We start from the raw sequence: 22,768 nt of genomic DNA on the forward strand, positions 1-22,768 counted from the left end.
GGGGCGCTACCTGGGGAGGAACTGGAGGAAAGGAGCTCCAGGCTGGTGAGCACCCCATTTTCATACAGGGCCAGTTTTTGGACAAACTTCTGCCGAGCAGGGTTAATGATGATCTGAGGCCTTGCGGAGGTGACGCTCTCTAGTTAAGAAAAAAGCCCCCACCCAGCAACAGGATCAGGAAGGAGCCCAGGTCGGACAAGAACAAGATGCAAACAGCAGCTCTCAAGCTAGTCTGACTCATTTAGATGTGGAAATCCCGTCTCCCTCCCTGTCCACTGGCCCCCTCCCTAGTGCCTACAAACATGCCCATGTCTCAAAAAAACCCTCCACTGACCCTTTCATCTATGCTAATTAATCATCCTATATCTCTTCTGCCACTTTGTAGCTAAACTCCTCCAAAACACTAGGCGCCTCCACTTCCTCTCCCCTCTCTCTTCTTAACCCCTTACAATCTGGCTTCTGATCTTCTGATGGTTCCGCCAAAACTGCTCTCTCCAAAGTTACCAATGATCTCTCAGCTGCCCAATCCAGTGGCCTTTTCTCCATCCTCATTCTCCTTGACCTCTGACACTGACGATGACCTTCTCCTCCTAGATGCTCTCTTCTCTCTAGGTTTTCAGGACACCCCTCTCTCTCTCCTGGTTCTCTTCCTACCTATCAGACCCTTCCTTCTCTGCCTCCTTTGCTGTACCATCTCCAGGTCACACCCTCTAACCACAGATGTCCCTCAGGGTTCAGTCCTGGGCCCTCTTTTCTTCTCCCTCTATCCTACTTCCCTTGGTGATCTCATCAGCTCCCATGGGTTTAATGACCATCTCTATGCTGATGATTCTCAGGTCTATTTATCTAAGTCTAATCCCTCCACCTGTCTATGGGTACATCTTAAACTCAACATGCCCCCCCCCCCCCTGAATTTGTTATCTTTCCTCCACAAGTCCCCCCCTTCTTCCTAATTTCCCTATTACTCTTGAGAGTACCATCGTCTTCCCAGTCACCCAAGCTCAGAAGCTATGTGTCACCTAGGTCTCACTTCCAACCTGTTACCAAGGCCTGCCAAATGTACCCTCTCATCTCTTGTATATGCCCCCTTCTCTCCCCAGTCCAGTCCATCCTCCATTTAGATGTCAAATGGATCTTCCTAAAGTACATATGACTATGTTTCCCCTCCCTCCAATTCAATAAAATCTAGTGATTTCCTATTGCTTCCAGGATCAAACAGGATAAGCCTTCTATAACCTCGCTCCCCTTCCCTACATTTCCAGTCTTCTTACACCCCCCCATCCATACAGTCTTTCATCCAGTGACACCGGCCTCCTGGTGTCACTCCATCTCTCAGAGCCAGGCATCTCCGGGCATTTTCTCTCGCTGTTCCCTGTGCCTGGAATGCTTTTCCTCTTCGTCTCGGCTTATTGGCCTCCCTCGCTTCCTTCAAGTCCTAACCAAAATCCCATTTTCCATAGGAAGCCTCTTTATTTCAGCTCCTTCCTTCTCTTAATTATTTCCTCCTTATCCTGCCTGGAGCTAGTTTATACATATTTATTTACTTGCTGTCTCTCGGATTAGATGGTGAGCTCCTTGAGGGCAGGGACTGTCCCAGGCTAAAATAAGGGGGTTGGCCTAGGTACTGAGGTCCCTTCCAGCTCGAGGGGCCTGGAATGGATCCTCAGTCTTCAATTAGATACCTTAACATAGGACTTTATCTCCTTAAGTATGGGAAAGATGCACCAGACTGAAGCCAGAAGCCTTCAGCCACTAGAGTCAAGGGAACTCTCAGTAACAGCTTGATCCTTCCCTGTTAAACCCTGTAGCATGGGTGCCCCTCCATCCACCCGCCCCCCAGCCCCACCCCAGCCCATGCACTCTTCAGATTTCTGGATGGAGGGGTCTCCAGATTACCTTCAGAGCTGTTTGGTCCACGTCCCAAGCTGCTTGCCTTTGCCTGGCTCCCCCAGCTCTCTCCTGGAGATGCCTCTGGTGGACAGGGAGTCTGCCTAAGAGAACACAAGGACTGAGCTCCTGCTCCCTCCGCTGGGCCACCAGGCAGGCTTGGCACCGACGGCAAGTCTTGGTTCAAATTCCAGGAATTGAGAGCATCGCAGAGGCCAGGTGTGCTCTCGTCACTTTCCACGGGTTGGTTGGGGCGATTCCCGAGCTGCTTTGACTCCTGAGTGTGGGCCCTGGCTTGAGAGCGCGGCACAGGGCTCCTAGCATCAGTTGCTGGGCTAGGGGTGAACATGTAAGAGTTCTCCTGAGGCGAGGCCGGGCCTCTGCTTCCAGCCTCTTGCTCGGACAGCCCCACTGAGGCCTGTAGCTTCTCTAGACTTTCATAGACCTGCAAAGAACAGAGGATCCTAGATTTAAAGCTGAGAGGCCAGCTAGTCCAACCCCTTTATTTTTACAGAGGAGGAAACTGAGGCCCAGGATGAGGAAGTGACCTGCCCAAGGTCACCCACAAGGATCATAGACTTAGAGCTGGAAGGACCTCAGAAGCCCCAGTCCAATCCCCTCATTACATAGAAGAGGAAATGGGGGGGCAGCTAGGTGGCGCTACAGTGGATAGAGCACCGGCCCTGGATTCAGGAGGACCCGAGTTCAAATCCAGCCTCAGACACATAACACTTACTAGCTGTGTGACCTTGGGCAAGTCACTTAACCCCATTGCCTAGCCAAAAAAATAAAACAAAACAAAAAACAAACAAACAAACAAACAAACAAAAAAACCAGAAGAGGAAATGGAAGCTCAGACATGGGGAGTGATTGGCCCAAGGTCACAGAGGCAATAAGTGGCAGAACTGGGCTATGAACCCCAATATGTTCAACTCAATGGGCAATGCCCTTTTGTTTTTGTTGTTCATTCATGCCAGTCGTGTCTGACTCCCCATGACCCCATTTGGGGTTTTCTTGGCAAAGATACGGAGGAGTTTGCCATTCCTTTTCCAGCTCATTTTACAATTGAGGAAACTGAGGCAAACACGGTGAAATGCCCAGAGTCATATAGCTAGTAAGTGTCTGAGGCCAGATTTGAACTCAGTCCTTCCTGACTCCAGGCCCTAGCTTTATCCACTGCAGCGCCACCTAGCTGCCCAGATAGTGCCCTATCCACTATTAATGAAATCAGACCCTCCTCTTTCGGGTTGTGAAAGGGCTGGGGATCAGACAGACTGGACTTGAGGCCTAATTGAGGCCTTCTTGGCCATATTAGGCCCTTTCGCCCAATCAGGTCACTGTAGTTCCTCATTGTCCTAAGGACTGGCCTCAGACTGCTGCTGTATCCTGCTCCCTGAAAAAGGCAGACAAGGCAGGGGCCCACCACCAACCTGCTGCAGAGACCCCACCATTCTCCAGATGACCTTTCCCCCCACCCCCACAACCCCCCAACTTCACCCATCCTCAATTAGTGGCAATAGGTCTCTTGGGTCAAGCTGTTGCATTTTTTTTTTTTTAGGCAGTTGGGGTTAAGTGACTTGCCCAGGGTCACACAGCTAGTAAGTGTCAAGTATTTGGTCTGAGGCCAGATTTGAACTCAGGTCCTCCTGACTTCAGGGCTGGTGCTCTATCCACTGCGCCACCTAGCTGCCCCATCAAGCTGTTGCATTTTCAGAAGGAAATGTGGCCATTACAAACTCAACACTTTACTCAACACTTCTGAGCTCAGAGTAGTCACCTGGGGCTCTGTGGCCTATGCTTGTACCAAGCTGCCAAAGTAACATTGGCTTTCAATGAATGATCTGCTTTTGGAAATGGCAGAAAGGAGAGGGCTCCATGCAGAAGTGAAAAGTGTTAAGGATCCTGCCTCTGATGCTAACTACCTGTGTGACCTTGGGCCCGTCCCTTCCTTTCCCTGGCCTCAGTTTCCCCCTCTGTAAAGTGAGGAAGTTGGACTAGTTGGCTGTGAAGGTTCCTCCTAGCTCTGAATCTAAGATCACATGACCTTACTCAGGTGGCATCAGGGAGAATGAGGAAGGACAGAGAATGCCTGACGTAGTGACCTACAGTGGACAGCAGGGGGTGCCCCCAAGGAAGAAGGCCCCAAGGAGCCTGTGAAATGAGATCTTTCCCCAACCCTCTCATCACTGCCACAACAACTGGAAAGAAACATCTAATGAACAAGGTGTGGGGAACCCCAAAATGCCCCCTCCTGTCACGCCCTAGCCACACCCTCCACCCCTCCACCCCTTGTCTGTTGGGCCATTCATTGCCCCTGGGCCTCCTTCAGCTCCAGGCCTGCTCTACCTTGGTCATGGGAGGCCTCCTCTTGCCCCTCCGGTGCAGGCAGCGGCAAGCCAGTCGGCCAAGCTCCTGGCCCAGCTCCTGAGGGCACTTTCCAGGCCTGGAGTCTGCATACTTTGCATAAAGTAGAGAGCCAATCTGGGTGGCCCTGGCTTCCAAGTCTGCTCCGGGCCCTGTTGTCATCCCTTTGCTGGGGGCTGGAGCGTCTTCTTCTTCTTCTTCAACCAAATCCTTCTGTGGGATCAAAAGTGGAGGCCAGCTCTGACATTTCCCATTGCTGTCACTTGGCCCCTTCCTGACTGCCTCTCAGACAGGCACCTTGGACCCCTCTTCCCACTTCTTTCTCCATTCCCCTCTTTCCAGCGATGTGGTTTTTTTTTTTTCCCCCAGATACTCAAAATACCTATCAATGGTTAAGTGACTACTCTGGGCTGAGGAAATAGAAATCTAGACCCAGCCCCAGCCTTCCCTCAAGGAGCTAACTTCTGCTGGGTTTTGTTTTCTGGTCAACAAATATTCGTCGAGCCAAACTTTATAACAATTTGAGCCCCTCAGCAATAGAACACCACATCTCAGTGGCTGTATGAGCCCTTGTCAGGAAGACCTAGGTTCACATCCCATCTCAGACACTTGCCAGCTGGGTGACCTTAGGTAAGTCACCTCAATGTCATGGGCCTGTTTCTTTCTCTCTCAAATGAGGGTCTTTGAGGCCCCTTCCAGTTCTCGATCTAGGACCCTATGATTCCTGTGCTGGATGGAAGGCAGAACTCAATGCCTATAGAGGGTCCTTCCATGGCGGAGATTCTGGGAATCTCATAGAAGGCACATGGCTTCAAATCACTCAAGAGGAGCAATCACAATAGTAACCAGGCAGTAGGATCATCATTTGGGAGCTGAAGGGACCTCAGAGGCCATCTAGACCAATCTGCCCTCTCTCCCATTTTATGGATCACAAAACTGAGGCTAAGTGATTCACCCAGGGTCACACACAGGGAACCTAGTAGAAGTGAGAGGGATCTTGGGGGTATCCAGTCAAACCTAGGCCTCTGCCTGGAGACCTCCAATGTGGGCACACCATCCTACTTGGGGGTAGCTCTTACTGGGCTTTTATTACTATCCCCCTTCATTTCCCAAGATTACTGACAGTAATTTTTTATTTTATTTTGTTTTTTTAGTCAATTGGGGTTAAGTGACTTGCCCAGGGTCACACAGCTAATAAGTGTTAAGTGTTTGGTCTGAGGCCGGGTTTGAACTCAGGTCCTCCTGAATTCAGGGCTGGTGCTCTATCCACTGTGCCACCTAGCTGCCCCTAGAGCTCTAATTGTTAAGAATCTGCTCTTCATATCAAGCCTCCATTGGCCGCTTTGCACTCTCCCTCCCTGGCTCCCACTTCTGCCCTTGGGCCAATACTCCTTCCATGTATCAGCCCTTTAGACACCTAAAGGAAGCTCTCATCCCCATCCCCCTGTCCCCTCCCAATCTGCACATGTCTTCTATTCTCCAGGCTACATGTGCCCAGTTCTTTTCATCAATCCTCATGTAATAAAGCCTCTGGGCCCTTCAGCGTCCTGGTCGCCCTCTCTAGACTCTTAATGTTCTTTATATCCACCATCTCGTTTTGGCCGCAGCACAACCTGGTGAGGTGGGTAATACAGGTATCCTAAACCTCCCCCCACCATATTCCAGATGGAAAGGCTGAGGCTCTGACAAGTTGAATGCCTTGCCAAGAGATACAGAGTCAGTATTAGATGCAGGATCTGAACCCAGGTCTCTCTGGACTAAGTCCATTGCCATAATGCCTCTATAAGTAGGGTCTCCCCTTTCAGTTTACAAAACGAGTTTCAGTATCATAAAAAAGAAAGCTCATTCCAAGGAGCAGGGAATAATCTCCCATTAGCCTGGGAGGTGGTCTAGGCTAGAAATAGGTTCAGGTGGATTCCAGGGAAATCTTAACTGACCTCTTAAAGGTGATCAGGGGGCCCAGAGATAACTGGGAGGTCATATGGGCTACATGGCCCAATCCAACTCAGGGGCCCAGGTGATAGGGCACTTCTGTCTTTCAGCCACAATAACAAAAACCCTCTCAGGGTGGGCCCTACCTTTTAGCCCTCCGTACTCTAGGACTCTGCCCAGCTGGCTGACTCCACCCTAGACTTGGTTTGATCCCAGTTGGGATGCTGATAAACAAAAGCCCTTTGAACCTGCAGGAGGTGAGACAGGTTCTCCTTCGAGAAAGTCACGTGAGGATGGGAAGGTTCTCTGGGCCCAACCTAGTCACAAAGGCATCCAGGAGCTCCCTGGCCCCCAAGCTTCTACCTGCCTCTCTGGATTTTCCCCTGTCTGTCACAAGGGACTCCTCCCTCCTGAGTTGCTCCCGGTGACTCACCAGGTACTTGGTTTTAGCCCCATCTGTCTCAATGGCTCGACATCCAGTCAGAATTTCCAACAGCACCTGAGGAGTAAGTAGGCTAGTCTTTATGAACAAGGCCTGGGACAGTGGAGGCACTGGAAATGGGAGGATGCTAGAAAGGGAAGGCAGGCAGGCTACGTCCCCAGGGATGGCAGCCTCCATACAATCATGCTGGTGCTAAGACGTGGCAGTGGGGTAGGCAGGAAGAGTCCTGTGTCTGGTGGTGACCTGGGAGGAACCCATCTCATTTGCCTTCTCAGTTGAGAAAGGAGATGGGGCCCCACTAGGCCTCAAGGCCTAGCCTCCATCCATGAAGCAGGATCTCCTTTGTGGCTAGTACTCTTCAACCAGCACCCTCCAACCTCCAGCTATGTGGGCAGCCTCAGGTCAAGATTTGCATCGCACAGCAAAGCCCCTGAGGGAGGGCCTCAAGCTTCATTAGTAGTTTGGCGGTCCAGGTTTTGAACTCTCCACCCTGCCCACCCCCCTTTCCCCCCAATCAGGCTATTCCTGTTGCTCCAGAGGCCTATCCAGGGCTCCTCCCTATCCCTCCCCTCTGGGGGCCAGACTCTTACCACACCAAAACTGAAGGTGTCAATCTCTACCGTCAGCTTCCCCGTCTTGACATATTCCTCAGGTAGGTAGGCCAGGGTGCCCCGAATGGTCTGAGTTCGGGCCAGAGAACTGCTCTTCCCAGAGGCAGCCCCTGAGTAGCGGCTGAAGCGGGCCAGGCCAAAATCTCCCAGTTTGGGCATCAACTTCTCATCAAGGAGGATATTAGAACTGGGGGAGGGAAGAGAGAGAAGGATCCAGAGGAAAGTCAGACTCATCCTTGCTGTCCACCCCAAACCACAGCCCTTGAGAACAATGTCTGAGGACCTTTAATCCCTACTTGGGACTAGGCCTTGCAAAGACTGCTTCAAGGCACTGGGGATGTTAAGCCTGGAAAGGATGAGATTCAGAGGAAATATGGCTCCCAAATTTTAGCTTATTAAGTAAGACTCCCAGCCTCATCAAGGCAATGATCTGTACCAAGCAGGCCACAAATTCTTAAGGGGAAGAACTGTTTTTGTTTGTTTGTTTTCGTTTTCACATTTGAATTTTTTAATATTGGGATTTGCAAAAAGCAGAGTATAGCTTGGGACCCATGAGCTTAGTGACCTCACAGGCACTGGAGTCCATTTGTAAATGCTGAGGAAATGGGTCAATGAACTTCAAGCAGAAAGAGGCCTCAGTATCCAACCTCCTCATTTTACAGAGAAGGAAACTGAGGCCCAGAGAGGGTCATAGGATCCTAGAGCTAGAGATGGAAGGGACCTTGGCAGCCTTGCAGTCTAACCCCCTCATTTTACAGAGAGGGAAACTGAGGCCCGGGGAGGGAAACTGATTTGTCCCAAGGCCACACAGCTAGTAAGTGGCACAGCTGGGTTTTCAATCCCTGCTTCTCCTCACTACAGAGTCAAAGCTTTCTAAAGCACCAGGTTCCACATGGCTTAAACCAGGGGTGGTCAAAATACTTTAGGGTTGACTTTGAAATACCTCTAGCATCTTTGAATATGAATAAGCAGACAACAAGGTTTAGTGCAAAGAACATTGGATTAGGAGTTAAACCTGAGTTCTAGTCTAAGATTTTCCACTTAAAGCTTTGCGCCCTTGGCATGTTGCTTAATTTCTTCAGGCCTCAGATTTTTCAAATGGAAAACGAGGAGATTAGACTAGATGATGTCTGGGGCCCCTTCAGCTCTAAACCTACAATCTGGGTTCAAATCCCCAGCTTTGTCTTGTGATCCTCTGTGTGACCCTGGGCAAGTCCCTTCTCCTCCCTGGGCCTCAGTTTCCTCATGTGTAAAATGGACAAGATAGCTTCTGAGGTCCTTTTGAACTCTTAGGTAATGAAAGCTGAGATTGAATATTTGGTGTGGCCCTAAGGGGCAGATTAGGAGCAGTGGGGGGGTGGGAGGGGGGAGTTGTAAAGATTCTGACCACTTATCCCAAAGGAGAAGGGATGATCTTTAAACAAAAGTTGCCAACTTGTGCTCAGGTCTGAGTCCCACCACGTGGCCTCAGACGTCCTTTTCCAATTCTGCCTTGGCAACAATCGGCCCAGCTGGTCACAGCATGAAGCTAGTCACAGACTTAGTCCCCCGAGTGAGCCGGTTAGCTCCGTTCTGTTTCCCAGAACGCAGCTGAAACTCAGTCAATTTCCACCGAAATTCGTGTTATCGTTGGGAAGAGGGATTGAGCTGGGAAGTATGGTTGGCCTTCACAGTCCATCCATTCCCGCTCCCAGGGATACCACCGAAGCCCATTTCTGACAGGCAGGGATCCTTTATAAATGAAGGGGGCTTGTTCCCGATTTACTGATTTTTGCCCCCTACCCATCCTTTTTTGTCTCCAATGGAGGGTCTCAAAACATGGGCTCCCAGACCAGATGGATGGGCCAAGTAATTACTTTATGCCACCTTCCCATCCTCCCAGCGGCCTGGGCTTAAGCCTTCAGGTCACCTTTCACTTTTCCTCGATCCCTAGATGCAGTTATTACCAACTGTCCTTTCACAACCTTAGCAGAGGCCTCATCACCTCTCTCTTGGACTATTTCTGGCCTCTTCCCCGTATTCTCCGCCCCCGCCCTCCCTCTCTCCTCTATCTTGCTGCTAAGCTTGATACATCATAGGTGCTAAGTAATAGCTAACTGTCCAATAGTAAAGACTGTCCTATAGCATTACCGGGGTCACACAGACACTAGCTCCTAAAGGGTCCGCCTCGCTTATTAATCTGTCACTGACAATATCCTGCCCTGTGATCCCTACCCAGGATCATCTATATCTCCTCAGTAACTTAGGCAAGATTTGAGCCTTTATCTCGCCGAATCCAAATCTACTCTTCTAGACACCACACCACACTGTCTCTCTAACAATGGACGGAGAACTCTGAGAATGTCCCCAGGACTGGTCCCTTCGTGGTCTTCGAAAATCTTTTCCTCACACTGAGTCAGCATGATAATTCCCTTTGGCCTCCTGGCATCTAGTCTCTCCCCGGCCAAAGTTCTCCTCCCATCTATTGGGTATTTAAAGCCCTCCAAAAGCTCGTTCGTCATCCCTCCCTCTCAGAATGCCCAGCTTCCTGAGAAAGCTCAGCCCCAGTACCACCTACTACACAGGACCCTTCCTCTTCCCCCACCAGCTACTAGTGCGTCTCCCTCATACTCCTCTGTACATATTTTGTATCTACTTACACGTATCTGCTTCCCCTGATAGAAAATAAACTTCTTGAGGGCAAGATGTGTTTCATTTTTGTCTCTCTATCCTCAGCAGTGGGCACAGTGCTTGGCACACAGTAGGTGCTTAATAAATGCTTGCTAAAATTTTTTTTTTTGGGTGAGGCAATCAGGATTAAGTGACTTGCCCAGGGTCACACAATAAGTGTCAAGTGTCTGAGGCCAGATTTGAACTCAGGTCTTCCTGACTCCAGGGCCAGTGCTCTATTTGCTAATTTGATAGGCTGTTTCTCCCCCGACATTCCCTCTTCCCTTAAATCCTCTCACCTTTTGACATCTCCATGAATGAGGCTAGGGTTGTCTTGATGTAGGAACTGAATGGCCCTCGCTGTGCCAAGCAAGATATCTACTCGTTGAGCCCAGGAGAGGAGGGAAGGATTCTGGCTCTGGAAAGAGAAAGACAGGTTAGGATGGAGAACTGGCAGCTTTCCCATGTCTACTGACTTGAGCAAGTCGGGTCCTATTTCTGGGCCTCAGTTTCCCTATTTGGAAAATGGGGCTATCCACCTTCACTAAGTAACAGGAATGTTATGAAGGGACCAGGACAATAACCTGAGAATCCCATATCCACAAGGTAGGCTTTTCTAGCCCCAATTCTCCCTCTCACCCAGTCTCTTACCAATTCTTCCCCCTCCCTCTCATCCCCCATTTTCCCACTCCCTTCTCTATTCAGTGGGCTTACCATAAACCTCTGGTTAGGCCAGGGGGTCCTCCTCTCCCTTTTCAGGGGGAGGGATTCTCAAGATCCCTTGGCAAGCCAAGAAAGCTATGAAGTACTTTCTCTACAAAGGTTTTACTCCTTAGTTATCTGTGACAATCGAGATGAAGCTACAGCAAAAAGCATTGGTGGCTTCTAACATATATGAGCTCCATTTTAGCAAGGTGGGATTGTCCAAGTCTGCAGCAGTGGGATTTTGAGTCACCAAGGGACTCCGAACTGAAATGCAGAGCAGGAAGATTTCCCGGATTTCACTGTCTGCCTTTTTCCTGGGCTTCCTTTAAGTTTTATGTATCCCACGTGCTGTTTAACATAAAAAGCCCTTTGCCATCTGGCTCTGGCCTATCTTTACAGGCTTATAGCACAAGATCGCTTTTCAAACTGGCCATTTCTCACCTCCATGCTATTGCTGAGGCTGTGCCCCATGCCTGGAATGTTCTCCCTCTTCAACTTTTGCTTTTTAGCATTCCTGGTTTCCTTCAAAGTTAAGCTCAACCATTTGATTTGCACACTCTGCCCTCTCCCCAACTCTTTTTACTTCTCATAGCTTATTTATTTGTTTATCTATATGTCTGCTGTTTCCCTGTAGTAGAATGTATGCTCTGGTCAAAGATATGACCTAATGGTTTTGAAAAGAAGAGATGCCTAGTCTCTCTGATAAGGGCCTCATTTCTAAAATACATAGAGAATTAAGTCAAATTTATAAGAATACAAGTCATCCCCCAATTGATAATGGTCAAAGGATATGAACAGGCAGTTCTCAGATGAAGAAATTAAAGCCATTTACAGTCATATGAAAAAATGCTCTAAATCACTATTGATTAGAGAAATGCAAATCAAAACAACTCTGAGGTATCACATCACACCTATCAGATTGGCCAACATGACAAAACAGGAAAATGATAAATGTTGGAGAAGATGTGGGAAAATTGGAACACTAATGCATTGTTGGTGGAGTTGTGAAATGATCCAACCATTCTGGAGAGCAATTTGGAACTATGCCCAAAGGGTTATAAAAATGTACATACCCTTTGACCCAGCAATAGCACTTCTAGGGCTATATCCCAAAGAGATCACACAAATGGGAAAAGGACCTACATGTACAAAAATATTCATAGCAGCTCTTTTTGTGGTGGCAAAGAATTGGAAATTGAGAGGATGCCCATCAATTGGGGAATGGCTGAGCAAGTTGTGGTATATGAATGTGATGGAATATTATTGTGCTATAAGAAATGATGAACAGGCTGACTTCTGAAAAACCTGGAAAGACTTGTATGGTCTGATGCTGAGTGAAGTGAGCAGAATCAGGACAACATTGTACACTGTAACAGCCACATTATGCGATGACTAATATTGATAGACTTAACCCTTCTCAGCAATACAAGGATCTAAGACATCTCTAAAAGCCTCATGATGGAAAATGCTATCTACATCCAAAGAAAGAACTATGGAGTTTGAATGCAGATTGAAGCATACTGTTTGCTATTTTTTTTTCTTCTATTATGTTTTGTTTCCTCTTTCTGGTGCTTCCTCCCTCCTATTGGTTCTAATTCTTACTTACAACAACATCACTAATGTAAAAATATGTTTGATAGGAATGTAAATGTATAGCCTATATCAGATTGCACACCATCTTGAGGAGGGAGGTGGGAAGGAAGGGAGAGAAAAATTTAAAACTCAAAAGCTTATGGCAGTGATGGTTGATAAATAAAAATAAATTAATTTAAAAAAAAAAGAAAAGAAGAGATGCAAACTATAGTTCAGGGATGGGGAGCTTGCAGCCTCCAGGCCACATGTGGCCCTCTAGGTCCTCAAGTGCAGCCCTTTGAATGCAAACTCCACAGAACAAATCTCTTTAATAAAAGGATTTGTTCTATAAAACTTGGACTCAGTCAAAAGGCCACACCCCAGTCACATGTAGCCTTACATTCCCCACCCCTGCCATAGTTACATTAAAGAAAGTGCCAAATCACTAATAGTAAGAGCAATGCAAATCAAAACAACTCAAAGTCTCTCTTCATGCCCAACAAATTGACTAAGATGACAAAAGATGGAAATAGTCAGTGTTGGAGGGGCTGGGGAAAGACAGGCACACTAATACTTTTGTTAGTAACTTGGTCCAACCATTCCGGTAAGCAATTTGGAATTATGCAAAATAAGTGATTAAAACTGTCCACACCCTTTGACCCAGAGATCTTACTGCTAGACATAAACTTTCAAGGAGATCAAGACAGAAAGGTCACAAATTGTGATATATTAATGTCATGGAATATTTCTACTTCACAAAAAATGATAAATATTAGGGGCAGCTAGGTGGCACAATAGATAGAGCACCGGCCCTGGAGCCAGGAGGACCTGAGTTCAAATCCCAGCCTCAGATACTTGACACTTACTAGCTGTGTGACCCTGGGCAAGTCACTTAATCCCAGTTGCCTTGCCAAAAAAAAAAAAAAAGATAAATATGAATTCAAGGAAGCATGGGAAGACCAACATGAACTGATGCAGAGAGAAGTAGGCAGAATGAGAAAAACAACATACACAATGACTACCACAATGTAAATGAAAAGAACCAAAAAAAACCCCCCAAGTTTTCTGAATTGAAACCCAGCCTCCCCAATGTAATGTGAATATTGGGTAACTATAATAACCAAGCTTGGCCCTAGAGAATGTTGAGAAATTGTCCCTCTGTCTCTTCATTGCAGAGGTGGGGAGACTAAGGGTATGGAATACTGCACATATTGTCAACGGGTCGGTGAGTTTTGCTGAACTGTTTTTTTCCCATTTCTTTTTTAATCTTTGTTAAAAAGGATGGCTAGATGGGGGTGGGAGATGGATATCTTCAGAAACGAAGGTGATGTAACCAAAGACATCAGTCTAAAATGAAAGTAAGCTCTTTGAGTGTTGGAGTTATTTGTTAATATTCCCAATACCTGGCACGGTGATTAGCACACAGCAGATGACTACTGCGTGGACCTGGGTTTCATCTAGCTTCTGGTGTCCCCAAAGCAAGGATCATGTCTGGGAAGCTGCACAGGGACCAGGGTTGTTTGACTAGAGAAAGTCAACATTACCCAGTTGGTTGAATACCTACCTGAGAGTGGAGCTGGTCCTCCAGGGAGCCATTGGGTAGGAAGACGTAGACCAGGCAATAGATGTTGTCTTGAATGCAGTAGCCAGCAAAGTCCACGATGTTTGGGTGACGGAACCTGGTTGAGCAAGGCAGGGCCAGAAGTTGTGTGAGAATACAATTCTTTCTTTCTTTCTTCTTTTTTTTTTTTGGCTAGGCAATGGGCTTAAGTGACTTGCCCAGGGTCACGCAGCTAGGAAGTATTCTGTGTCTGAGGCTGGATTTGAACTCAAGTCTTCCTGAATCCAGGGCCAGTGCTCTATCCACTGTGCCACCTAGCAGCCCCTAGAACACATTTCAAAAAAGGCGCCCTGATTATTGCTAACTATCTCTCTGCCTCAGTTCATGATACACAAACCAAAGGGCCACCCTATTGCCAAACAGGGGCAGGGTGTATAGTACAAAGAACCCAGGTCTCGAAGTCAGGAGTCACCGGTGACACTTTGGATGATGAGGACAATGACAATAGCTAAGGGTTATATAGTGCTTTAAAGTTATATCATTGAATCCTCCCAACAATCCCACAATACTTCCATTTTACAGATGAGGAACTGAGGCCAAGAAAGATCAAATGACCCACCCAGGGTTTGAACCCAGGTCTTCCTGACTCTATGTCTGATGCCATATTCCCTTCTCCGGGCCTCAGGATTCTCACCTCTAAAATGACAGGCTTGAACTAGATTGTCACTGTCATCCCTTCCAGTGATCAGTGCAATATGGTTATCCTCAAGGGTTAGCTAGCTCTGGCTCCTGCTTCCCTCCCCTCACATCCATGGCCTTCCTCCCCCCTAAGCCTACAACCGTCCCTCCTTCCCCCTGCCCAACTCTCCCAGGGATTCCAGCTCAAGGTGGGGCTTTCGCAGCTCACCGAGACAATTTCTCCACTTCGGTGCCAAAGCTCGTCTTGATGGTATTCCATTCCAGCTCGGCATCCTATAGCCAGGGTTAGAGGAAGGAGCCTTCAGCAGCGTCCCCCTCTCTGCCACCCTCCCCAGGGACATCCCTCTGCTCTGGCAGACCATTCCAACCAGACACTTACACCGTCCTCAGGTCCTCCCTGGATTTCTAAACTTTGACACAGCTTTGGACCTCTCCCTCCCCCATCCCAACCTGTTACTCTTCAAACCTCCTTGAGCCTTTTAACAGCATAGGAAGTGTTTCTCATCACAGCCCGGTACACGCAGCCGAAGCCTCCCTCGCCAATCTTCAGCTCCTCCGAGAAGTTACAGGTGGCCTGGGCAATCTCAAGGAAGGGCCAACGGAAGGGGGATGGGTTGACACACTCCACTGGGGAGATTTTGTTTTCTTCTCCTTGCTGCAAGAGGAGACCCCCACCCCCAAGGCTGGGTGAGACTGGAGCATATAGGAGCCCACTGCCTCCCTCTGCCCAGTGGCCTCAGGCATGCCACCAGGCCACTCGTGGGGGCCTGCCTCTTTCTCTACAGGAACTCAACTCTGCCTCGTTGTGTTGGTGACACCGAATGGTCAATAAGCTAGTGTCCCTGCTCTTGTCTTTTTAGTTGAGTGGAGGAGACAAGACTTACTTGTGTACAAAGAGGAAGAATTATCAGGCAGGCTATGCCTAGAGGTCAGCCCTAGTCCCCAGAATCCTTTCCTTCCCTGTTTCAATTGAATTCGACAAATGGTGGCTGAATGACTTGACACACCGTGTATTCCTGTGCAAAACACAGGGGAGGTCCCTGCCATCTTAGTGGACCTGCCCCAGGCCACACAGGTAGTAAGTGGCAAAGCTGGGATTTGAACTCAGGGCCTCTGCTTCTGTCCCTTAAATCCTCTCCACCTCTACTGAGGCTCCTCAAGCTTTGGATGGCTTGCTTTGCTTCCTGTTGCCCATCCTTTCTCCCTGAGTTATTCACATTTTTTTCCCTCCTGAGATTATCATGTAGACTCAGTTTCCTCATCTGTTAAATGAGAGGGTAAGATTCTAAGGCCCCTTCTTCCTCCAGATCTGTGGCCATGTTGTTGCTCTTGGTGGAATATAAGTTTCTCAAGGGAAGGCTGGGTTTTGTTTCCAGCACATAGTAGGCACTAAATGTAATTTAATTAGACTGTCTTGGATCCGAATGTAAGCTCATTGAGGGCAGGTAGCGATTGTTTTCAGTTGTGTCTTTATAAAGTAGGCTCCTAGCTCTCATGCTGGAAGGGCCCTCAGAGGCCATCCAGTCCAACTCCTTCATTGGAGGAGGAAACTGAGGCCCAGGGAGGGGAAGTAACTTCATCCAGGTCACCCAGGTAGGAAGTGACAGAGTTGGGATTCGAACCCAGAGCTCTTTCCACTGTACACACTGCCTCCCTCAAGGTACTTAATATATCTGTTGAAATGAAATGAACTGTCTGTCTCGTGGACATTCTCTTTCTTCCCCACTGGATGAGGGGGTCTCGGTGGGAGACTCCTATTTCCAGTCTCTTCCCCCAGTGCCTAGGTAAGGGCTCTGCCCAGTAGGGGCACTCGGGGCAGATTGAGGGAACACACATACCTTTGTGGGAGAAGAGGAGGTGTTAGAGCCGAATGGCCCAGCCCCTTGGGGTACAGGGCTCGGGGTAGGGCAGGGGAAGGGCCAGGAGTCTGAGGGGAAACCTGGAAGAGTTTGGTAAGGGAAAGAAAGTAAAATGTGATTGGATTATCCCAGACCAGGGCCTCCCCAACCAAACCTGGCCACCCTTCCCCCTCCATCCCGTCAGCTTCAATCTGATGCCCAGGCCCAGGTTCCTCTGCCCCTTTCTTAGGGACTGGACAGGCTGAGGAGGACTCCCTGATCATTCGGCCCACTAGCCAGAGGCTTTTTGGCTTGAAGCAAAAATCAAAAATAAATCTATGGGGGGGGGGATTTCTACTTGTTTACAGAAGGATTTGACATTCCAGAAAGGTCTCCCCGAAGCCAGCTCTTGGGTTTTACCTCAAAAAGAAGCCAATTTACAGAAATCCAAAGGACACACAGCTTTCTAGGAACACAGCTGGCTGCACTAAGGCCAGGACAGAGACCTGGGGCCTGGTATCTGAGAGGGAAGGAAGGCTCTGAAAGGACCCCCCTTTCCTTTTTCAGAAGGAGGCTTCATCCTAAGCTCAGGATCTGCGCCCCCCACCTGTCCACGACAGCTGGCCCAGGGGATATTAAGGGGACAATGTTTCACCCTTCTCCTTCAAGAAGCTCTGGATTCTCCCTCCCCAAATACAGTGCCCTATTACCTGGGGAAGGGAAGGTCGAGGCAGACTGTGGCACCTTTGGAGGCCTGGTTCCCTCTTCCTTATGGATGCTAGTGGGCTTTGGGTGAGGAGGGGGCCATGGAGGGGTGGGTGTGCTGGTTAATGAAACAGCAAGGGATAATGATGGGGGCTCAGGGTGCCCTAAAAGTATAGGGAAGGAAGGAAAAGACACAAAGATACTGTTATAAAAGCAAGAATGATAGAAGGCAATGATATGGGATATGTGTAGGGGGATAACATGCTTTTTCCCTCCACTCCATCACCTTCTTGGGGCCAAGGGGAGGGACATAGGCCTGCCTCCCTTCATAAGGGTGGGGTGAGGGAGATCCTCTCTCGGGGGGGGGGGGGGCGGGGGGCGCTATTTCGGGGAGCCCATCTGGGGCTTGGTTGGGGTGTGGGAGGCAGGGGGAAAGTCCCTTGGACTTTAGGGCCCAGGGCCGAGGTTAGTTGTTTGAATTGAAACTCAGCCTCCTTTGGGGCTGAAGCCTCCCCAATCCAACTATTCTTCCCCAAGTCCAAGCCTAGGACGGGGGGGGGCTTTAGGGGATAGCTGGGGATTTGACAGAAGAAAGGGAGGGGTATCACTTGGGCATTGATAGATAACACAGGTAGACACAGGGTTGGGTATATGTATGTGGGGAGATTGGGGGATGGGGGGGGAGGCTCACAGCTAGTGATGATGTCTCGTGCTCGAAGCAGTTGGAGGTGAGTGAGGATATGAAGGAGGTCAGCAACCCGGGCATTTTTGTTAATCCAAGGCCACATGATCCTGGCTGTTCGATCGTAAAAACGCTCTCCCAACCGAAGTTCTGTCTGGTCCTGAACAATGAGGGACGCTGACGAACAAGAAAACGGGTCAGCCCCACACAATCCAGCCAAAGCTGTCCTTAGGGGCTATCTTGTCAAACGCAGGTTGGGGCTTGGCTGTTGGCTTTGGTGACCTCCCATCAGGCCTCCCCCAGCCCCAACTCTGACCACAATCCCTGCTGTGACATGGAGCCAGCACTGGCCCTGTCCTAAGTCACTCACACCTGGGCCCTGCCCATGGACAAGGAACCCTGGGTTTTGAGCCACAGAACCTCAGTTCTAATACTGACTCTGCCACTAATTTCACTGTGTGACCAAGGGTGAGTCACTTCACTTTTTCTGAGCCTCAGTTTCCTCATTTGTAAAATAAGGGAGCAGGAGTAAATAACTACCAGTCTCCTTCAGTTTTCAATGCCATTGGTGCTCATAGCCCCAAGTCACCTGCAAGAAACAATTTGAAAAGCTTCTGGGAACAAATTGGGTAGGAGGAGGGAGAAAAAGCCATACTGGCTGCTTTGCCGGCCTGACCCCTTCCCCAACAGGTTCTTTCCTGCCTTCTTGCCATCTTCCTCACAGTCTCTGGCCATCTTTCCTCTCCTCACATTGAATGCTGGCCCTCTTGACCTCACTCTTTCTGGCAAGGAGTGGGGGTGGGGGCAAGAGAAAGAGTCAGACTTGACCTCTTGGACTCCTCCTGCATGGTCCTAGTTTAGAGCAGGGTCAAGGGAATAGATGAGGGAGGACAAAAGGAAGCTTTTCATTTAAACCTTCACCTCAATTTCCCCAGCTCAGCTCTGTCCTCCCTCTTCCGCAAGGACCCACAGCTGCCAAGCTCAGGACTCATGAATTTTTGTAGCCTCTGGGCAGCCAATCTCTAGAGGTCCTGAGCTCGAATCCCTTTCCTACCTGTCACTCTGGGAAAGTGGTCCCTTCTGGGCCACCTCTCTGGGTCTCAGTTTCCCCTTCTGTCAAGTAAAAGGCTTAGACTAGATGACCTCTAAGAAAAATGGTGTAGATAGGGTGCTGATGGAATCCACACACTTAGTAGTTGTGAGACCTTAGGCAAGTCACTTAATGCCTCTGAGGCTCAATTTCCTCATTTTCCATTTGTTCTTGGAGGCAACAGGGAGCCGCTGGAGTTTATTGGGTGTGTGTATGTGTGTGTGTGTGTGTGTGTGTGTGTGACATGATAGGACCTGAACTTTATAGGAAAATCACTTTGGTGGCTGAATGGAAGATAGACTGGCTGGGGAGAAACGAGGCAGGCAGACCGCCCCCCCCCCCCCCCCAGCAGTTATTACAATAGTCCAGGTGTGAGGGAATGTCAGAGGAGAGAATGGGGCATATTCCAGAGATAATGGGGTCAACTCTTATCGTTCTAGACACAATCCCATGCTCTTGAGGTGGTGTCCTATGATTTTCCCCGTCCCATCTCCCTGGCACGGGATTCTCCATGCCGATCACAGAGAGAGAAGGGCACGGGCGGCCAGGGAGAGAAAAGAAGGTGACTACGGGGGGTGTGGGGCGCGGAGAATTTGGGGTCGTTCCGATGCCCCGAGTGGTGGCTCAGAGGGTCACAGCCAGGGGCGAAAGCAGAGGGAAGGGTCCGGGGAAGGCTAGAGGAGGCCAAAGCGCACCGGCCGTTCTCAGCCGCCGGGCCCTTTCCTATCTCGGCGCCCAGGGCTGGGCTGGGGGAGGGGGAGCCCCCGCTTCCCTCCCGGGCCACTTCCCCTCTCCCTCGGGCTGGCCCGCGGCCCCAGCGCTACTCCCTGGCCGTGCCCCCTTTGCCTGCCTCCTCACCGAACTTGTACCAGTCGGTCGACTCCAGGGAATCCATCACTTGGTAGAAGCGACACATGATCCAGGCTGGCACCTCGTATAGGAAACGCTGGGAAACGGAATCCCCAGATCCCCCCGGGACCGCCCCCTCGGCCATGATCCTCCTGCGCGGCCCGCCGACGCCGAGGCCAAGGCCAAGGCCACGGCCAAGGCGGGGGCCAGCCAGCGAGCGAGCGAGCCCCGGGGCTTCAGGAGCGGGCCGGGCCTGGCGAGCCTATGAAAAATGAGTCACTTCCCCTTTAAATGGATCCCTTTAAACCTGATGCTGGCGGGGGCGGGGATAGGGAGAGGAGGCGGGGTGGGAGGAAAAGACAGAGGAAAAGACCGCCCCCTCTCGCTCCCGCCTTCTTCTCGGGCAGCCACGTCGGGCGAGGCTAGGGGGTGGGGCGGACTGTGGGGACGTCTGCTGGGCGTGGCCTGGGAAAGCTGCCTGCTTTTTCTCTCCTCCCCCGCTCCTTCCTCTCCCCCTCCTCTCCCCCTCCTCTGGGGCTCGGAAAGGTTGGAAGCCTTCCAGCCGCCTTCCGGCCCCAGGCTTCCAGGCCAATGGCTGAGGCGGCCAGGCTAGGGGAACTCTGCTTGCCATCTAATTCCGCAATCAGGAGGGCACAACTGCGTGGGCTAGTGGAAAGTGAGCTAGCTGGAGCTGGCCTCTAGTATCTGACTCTGCCACTAACTTGCTGTGTGGCCTTGGGCAAGTCCCTTGCCTTCTCTGGGCTTCAGTATCTGGTTCTGCAAAATGAGAGGGTTGACATCTTAAAATACAGAGATGCATTTTGGGGCATGGTCAGTGTGGGAATTAAGTTCTACTGGACTACACATATTTATGATAAAGTTTTTATTTTATTTTTTATCCAAAGGCGAGGCCGCAAAGGGGGTGGTGGTCAGGTTTTGCATCATTGTTTAAAAATGAGGGTTAAGGGGCAGCTAGGTGTCACAATGGATAGAGCACTGGCCCTGGAGTCAGGAGGACCTGAGTTCAAATCTGGCCTCAGACCAAACACTTAGCTGTGTGACCCTGGGCAAGTCACTTAACCCCAATTGCCTAAAAAAAAAAAAAAATGAGGGTTAAGCTACATCACAGGATCTCCTCTTAGAATCATGTTTTAAATGCATGAAATAAAATCCATAGGATTAGAAAAGAATCTTTATAGAGTCCAAGTTAAGAACACCTGGAGTTGTTTCCTGGGCCTTGTGTGTATATATATGTATATATATTATATATATATAATATACATATGGATGTATATATATATATGTGTAGATGAGAGAGGACAAAAGGAAGCTTTTTATTTAAACCTTTACCTCAATTTCCCCAGCTCAGCTCTGTCCTCCCTCTTCCGCAAGGACCCACAGCTGCCAAGCTCAGGACTCATGAATTTTTGTAGTCTCTGGGCAGCCAATCTCCAGAGGTCCTGAGCTTGAATCCCTTTCCTACCTGTCATTCTGGGAAAGTGGTCCCTTCTGGGCCACATATACATACACATATATACATATATATGAAACATTCTGGGACTAAGTGCTCCAAACTCTGCTGATGTAGAATGCTGGGACTGCACAGGACTTGACAGCTTTAGCTGCTGTAGGTATCGAGGCCAATTACTACCATGCATTTAATGTGAGAGGATGAACATTGTTATCTCTGTATGAAAGGGCTCAGAAGCCTGAGATGTACATTGGAAAGAGCACAGGCTTTTAAGTCAGAGGACCTGGGTTCAAAAATTCCACCTGGTGTATTACATTTCCCCCACTTTTGTTTCTTCATTTGTAAAACAAGTGAATTAGATTAGGAAGTTTGGGAGAGCCATGATCTAAGGTGGGAGAGGGCCTGGAATTGTAGCTGGATCTCTCTACATTCCATCAGAGCTAAGGGCCTAGCCTGAAGGGGGAGGAGCTTATTGGAAGATGGTATCTGCCCCTGTCTAGTGACAGTCTAATGACATCTACTAGGATCCAGGCTCTGTTGGGTATGTTGTGGGAGGAGGCTGCTGTTAGAGACTCCCACCTCCCTCACTTCTCATCAGCTCCTTAAGCTCACAACCTCTCTCCCACAAATCTTTTGGTCAATGGGGGAAACAATTTACTGCATTCCAAAAGCATTTTATGCTGGGGGAGCGTGGGAAGGAGAAAATTTAATCCTAACTTTCAGAAAATAAAAATGTCCAAGTTGTCTAAACTCAGTCACAATTCAAGGCTCTCCACTCTGTGGTCCCAATGTACATTTCCATCCTTAAGTCGTGCTGAATGCTGGACCTAGAGTCAGAAATCCAGCTCTTATTAGCTATAGGACCTTGGTCAATCCAGCTCTCTTTCATTTCCCCATTTGTCAACAGAGAGGGTGTATCCTCTGCTTTGGTTAGGCTATTCAGTCATTGTTCCCACATAAATAAAGTCATTCTCACCTGGTTTCTAGCTACCCATCCAGCCCCCATCTTCTACTAGTATAGTCTCCTCCAGGAAGATTTCTGGTTCACTTCAGCCCCAAAGCCTCATGATCTATGCTGTTCATCAGCTCCTAGGGGACAGGGTCCCATCTTTTTGGGGTGTGATCAGACTGGAAGTGCCCCCCTCCTGTCTCCTCTCCCCTCCAACCCTTTTGGACCTAGAGCAAGTCACATGGGAAGGAAAAGCTCAGTGAAGAGGGGCCAAGAGAACCTACTAGAATGACTTTTGAAAGGGGGCTGTTTGCTTCCTAGCAGGAGGAACTGGCAATCTTAGGGTTAGGGCCCTGGCAAGAGGGAGAAACAGTGTATCTGTGTGGTTCAGCTGACAACTAGGTCAGACAACCACAGCACAAGCTAGGGTGGGGTGGGAAGGGGAGGGGTGGGCAGCACCCAGGTCAAGAAACCATTCCCTATGTGTCTTGGGGAAAAGAAAGGTGGCTACGAGGGGCACCTAGTGCTTGGCCCATAAAAGTAAGCAGGGGGACCCATTAAGGTGGCCCCAACCCCCTAAATTGCCCATTTTCCAGGCCTAGCAGGTTCAATGAGTGGGCCAAAGTTGATCTTTCTGGCAGGAAGGACAGTACGGTGGGAGGGGGAAAACCTAAAGTGGTTGAATTTGTTGTAAAAGGGCTAGGGGAGTAGGAGGAACAGGAAATTACTGAGGAGATAATGGAAAAGAGGACAAGCGGGGGG

General features: G+C 49.4%; 1 protein-coding gene across 1 annotated transcript in view; it reads right to left on the reverse strand.

Moving 5' to 3' along the window:
• The window catches only part of IRAK1 (interleukin 1 receptor associated kinase 1), a 21,529-nt gene extending 1,761 nt beyond the window's left edge, over positions 1-19,768 (reverse strand). The window contains exons 1-13 of the mRNA XM_027845800.1: positions 19,596-19,768; positions 17,657-17,824; positions 16,971-17,129; positions 16,261-16,361; positions 14,889-15,077; positions 14,631-14,695; positions 13,727-13,841; positions 10,185-10,303; positions 7,216-7,423; positions 6,617-6,682; positions 4,234-4,464; positions 1,897-2,332; positions 11-139 (exon numbers count right to left, since the gene is read on the reverse strand). Coding sequence (XP_027701601.1) covers positions 11-139; positions 1,897-2,332; positions 4,234-4,464; positions 6,617-6,682; positions 7,216-7,423; positions 10,185-10,303; positions 13,727-13,841; positions 14,631-14,695; positions 14,889-15,077; positions 16,261-16,361; positions 16,971-17,129; positions 17,657-17,824; positions 19,596-19,731 — 2,122 coding nt within the window. The 5' untranslated portion in view covers positions 19,732-19,768. The remainder of the gene's footprint in view (positions 1-10; positions 140-1,896; positions 2,333-4,233; positions 4,465-6,616; positions 6,683-7,215; positions 7,424-10,184; positions 10,304-13,726; positions 13,842-14,630; positions 14,696-14,888; positions 15,078-16,260; positions 16,362-16,970; positions 17,130-17,656; positions 17,825-19,595) is intronic.
• Between the last annotated feature and the right edge of the window lie 3,000 nt (positions 19,769-22,768).

This window comes from Vombatus ursinus, unplaced genomic scaffold (assembly GCF_900497805.2).
Source record: "Vombatus ursinus unplaced genomic scaffold, bare-nosed wombat genome assembly UNPS02015024.1, whole genome shotgun sequence".
NCBI classification, from domain to species: domain Eukaryota; kingdom Metazoa; phylum Chordata; class Mammalia; order Diprotodontia; family Vombatidae; genus Vombatus; species Vombatus ursinus.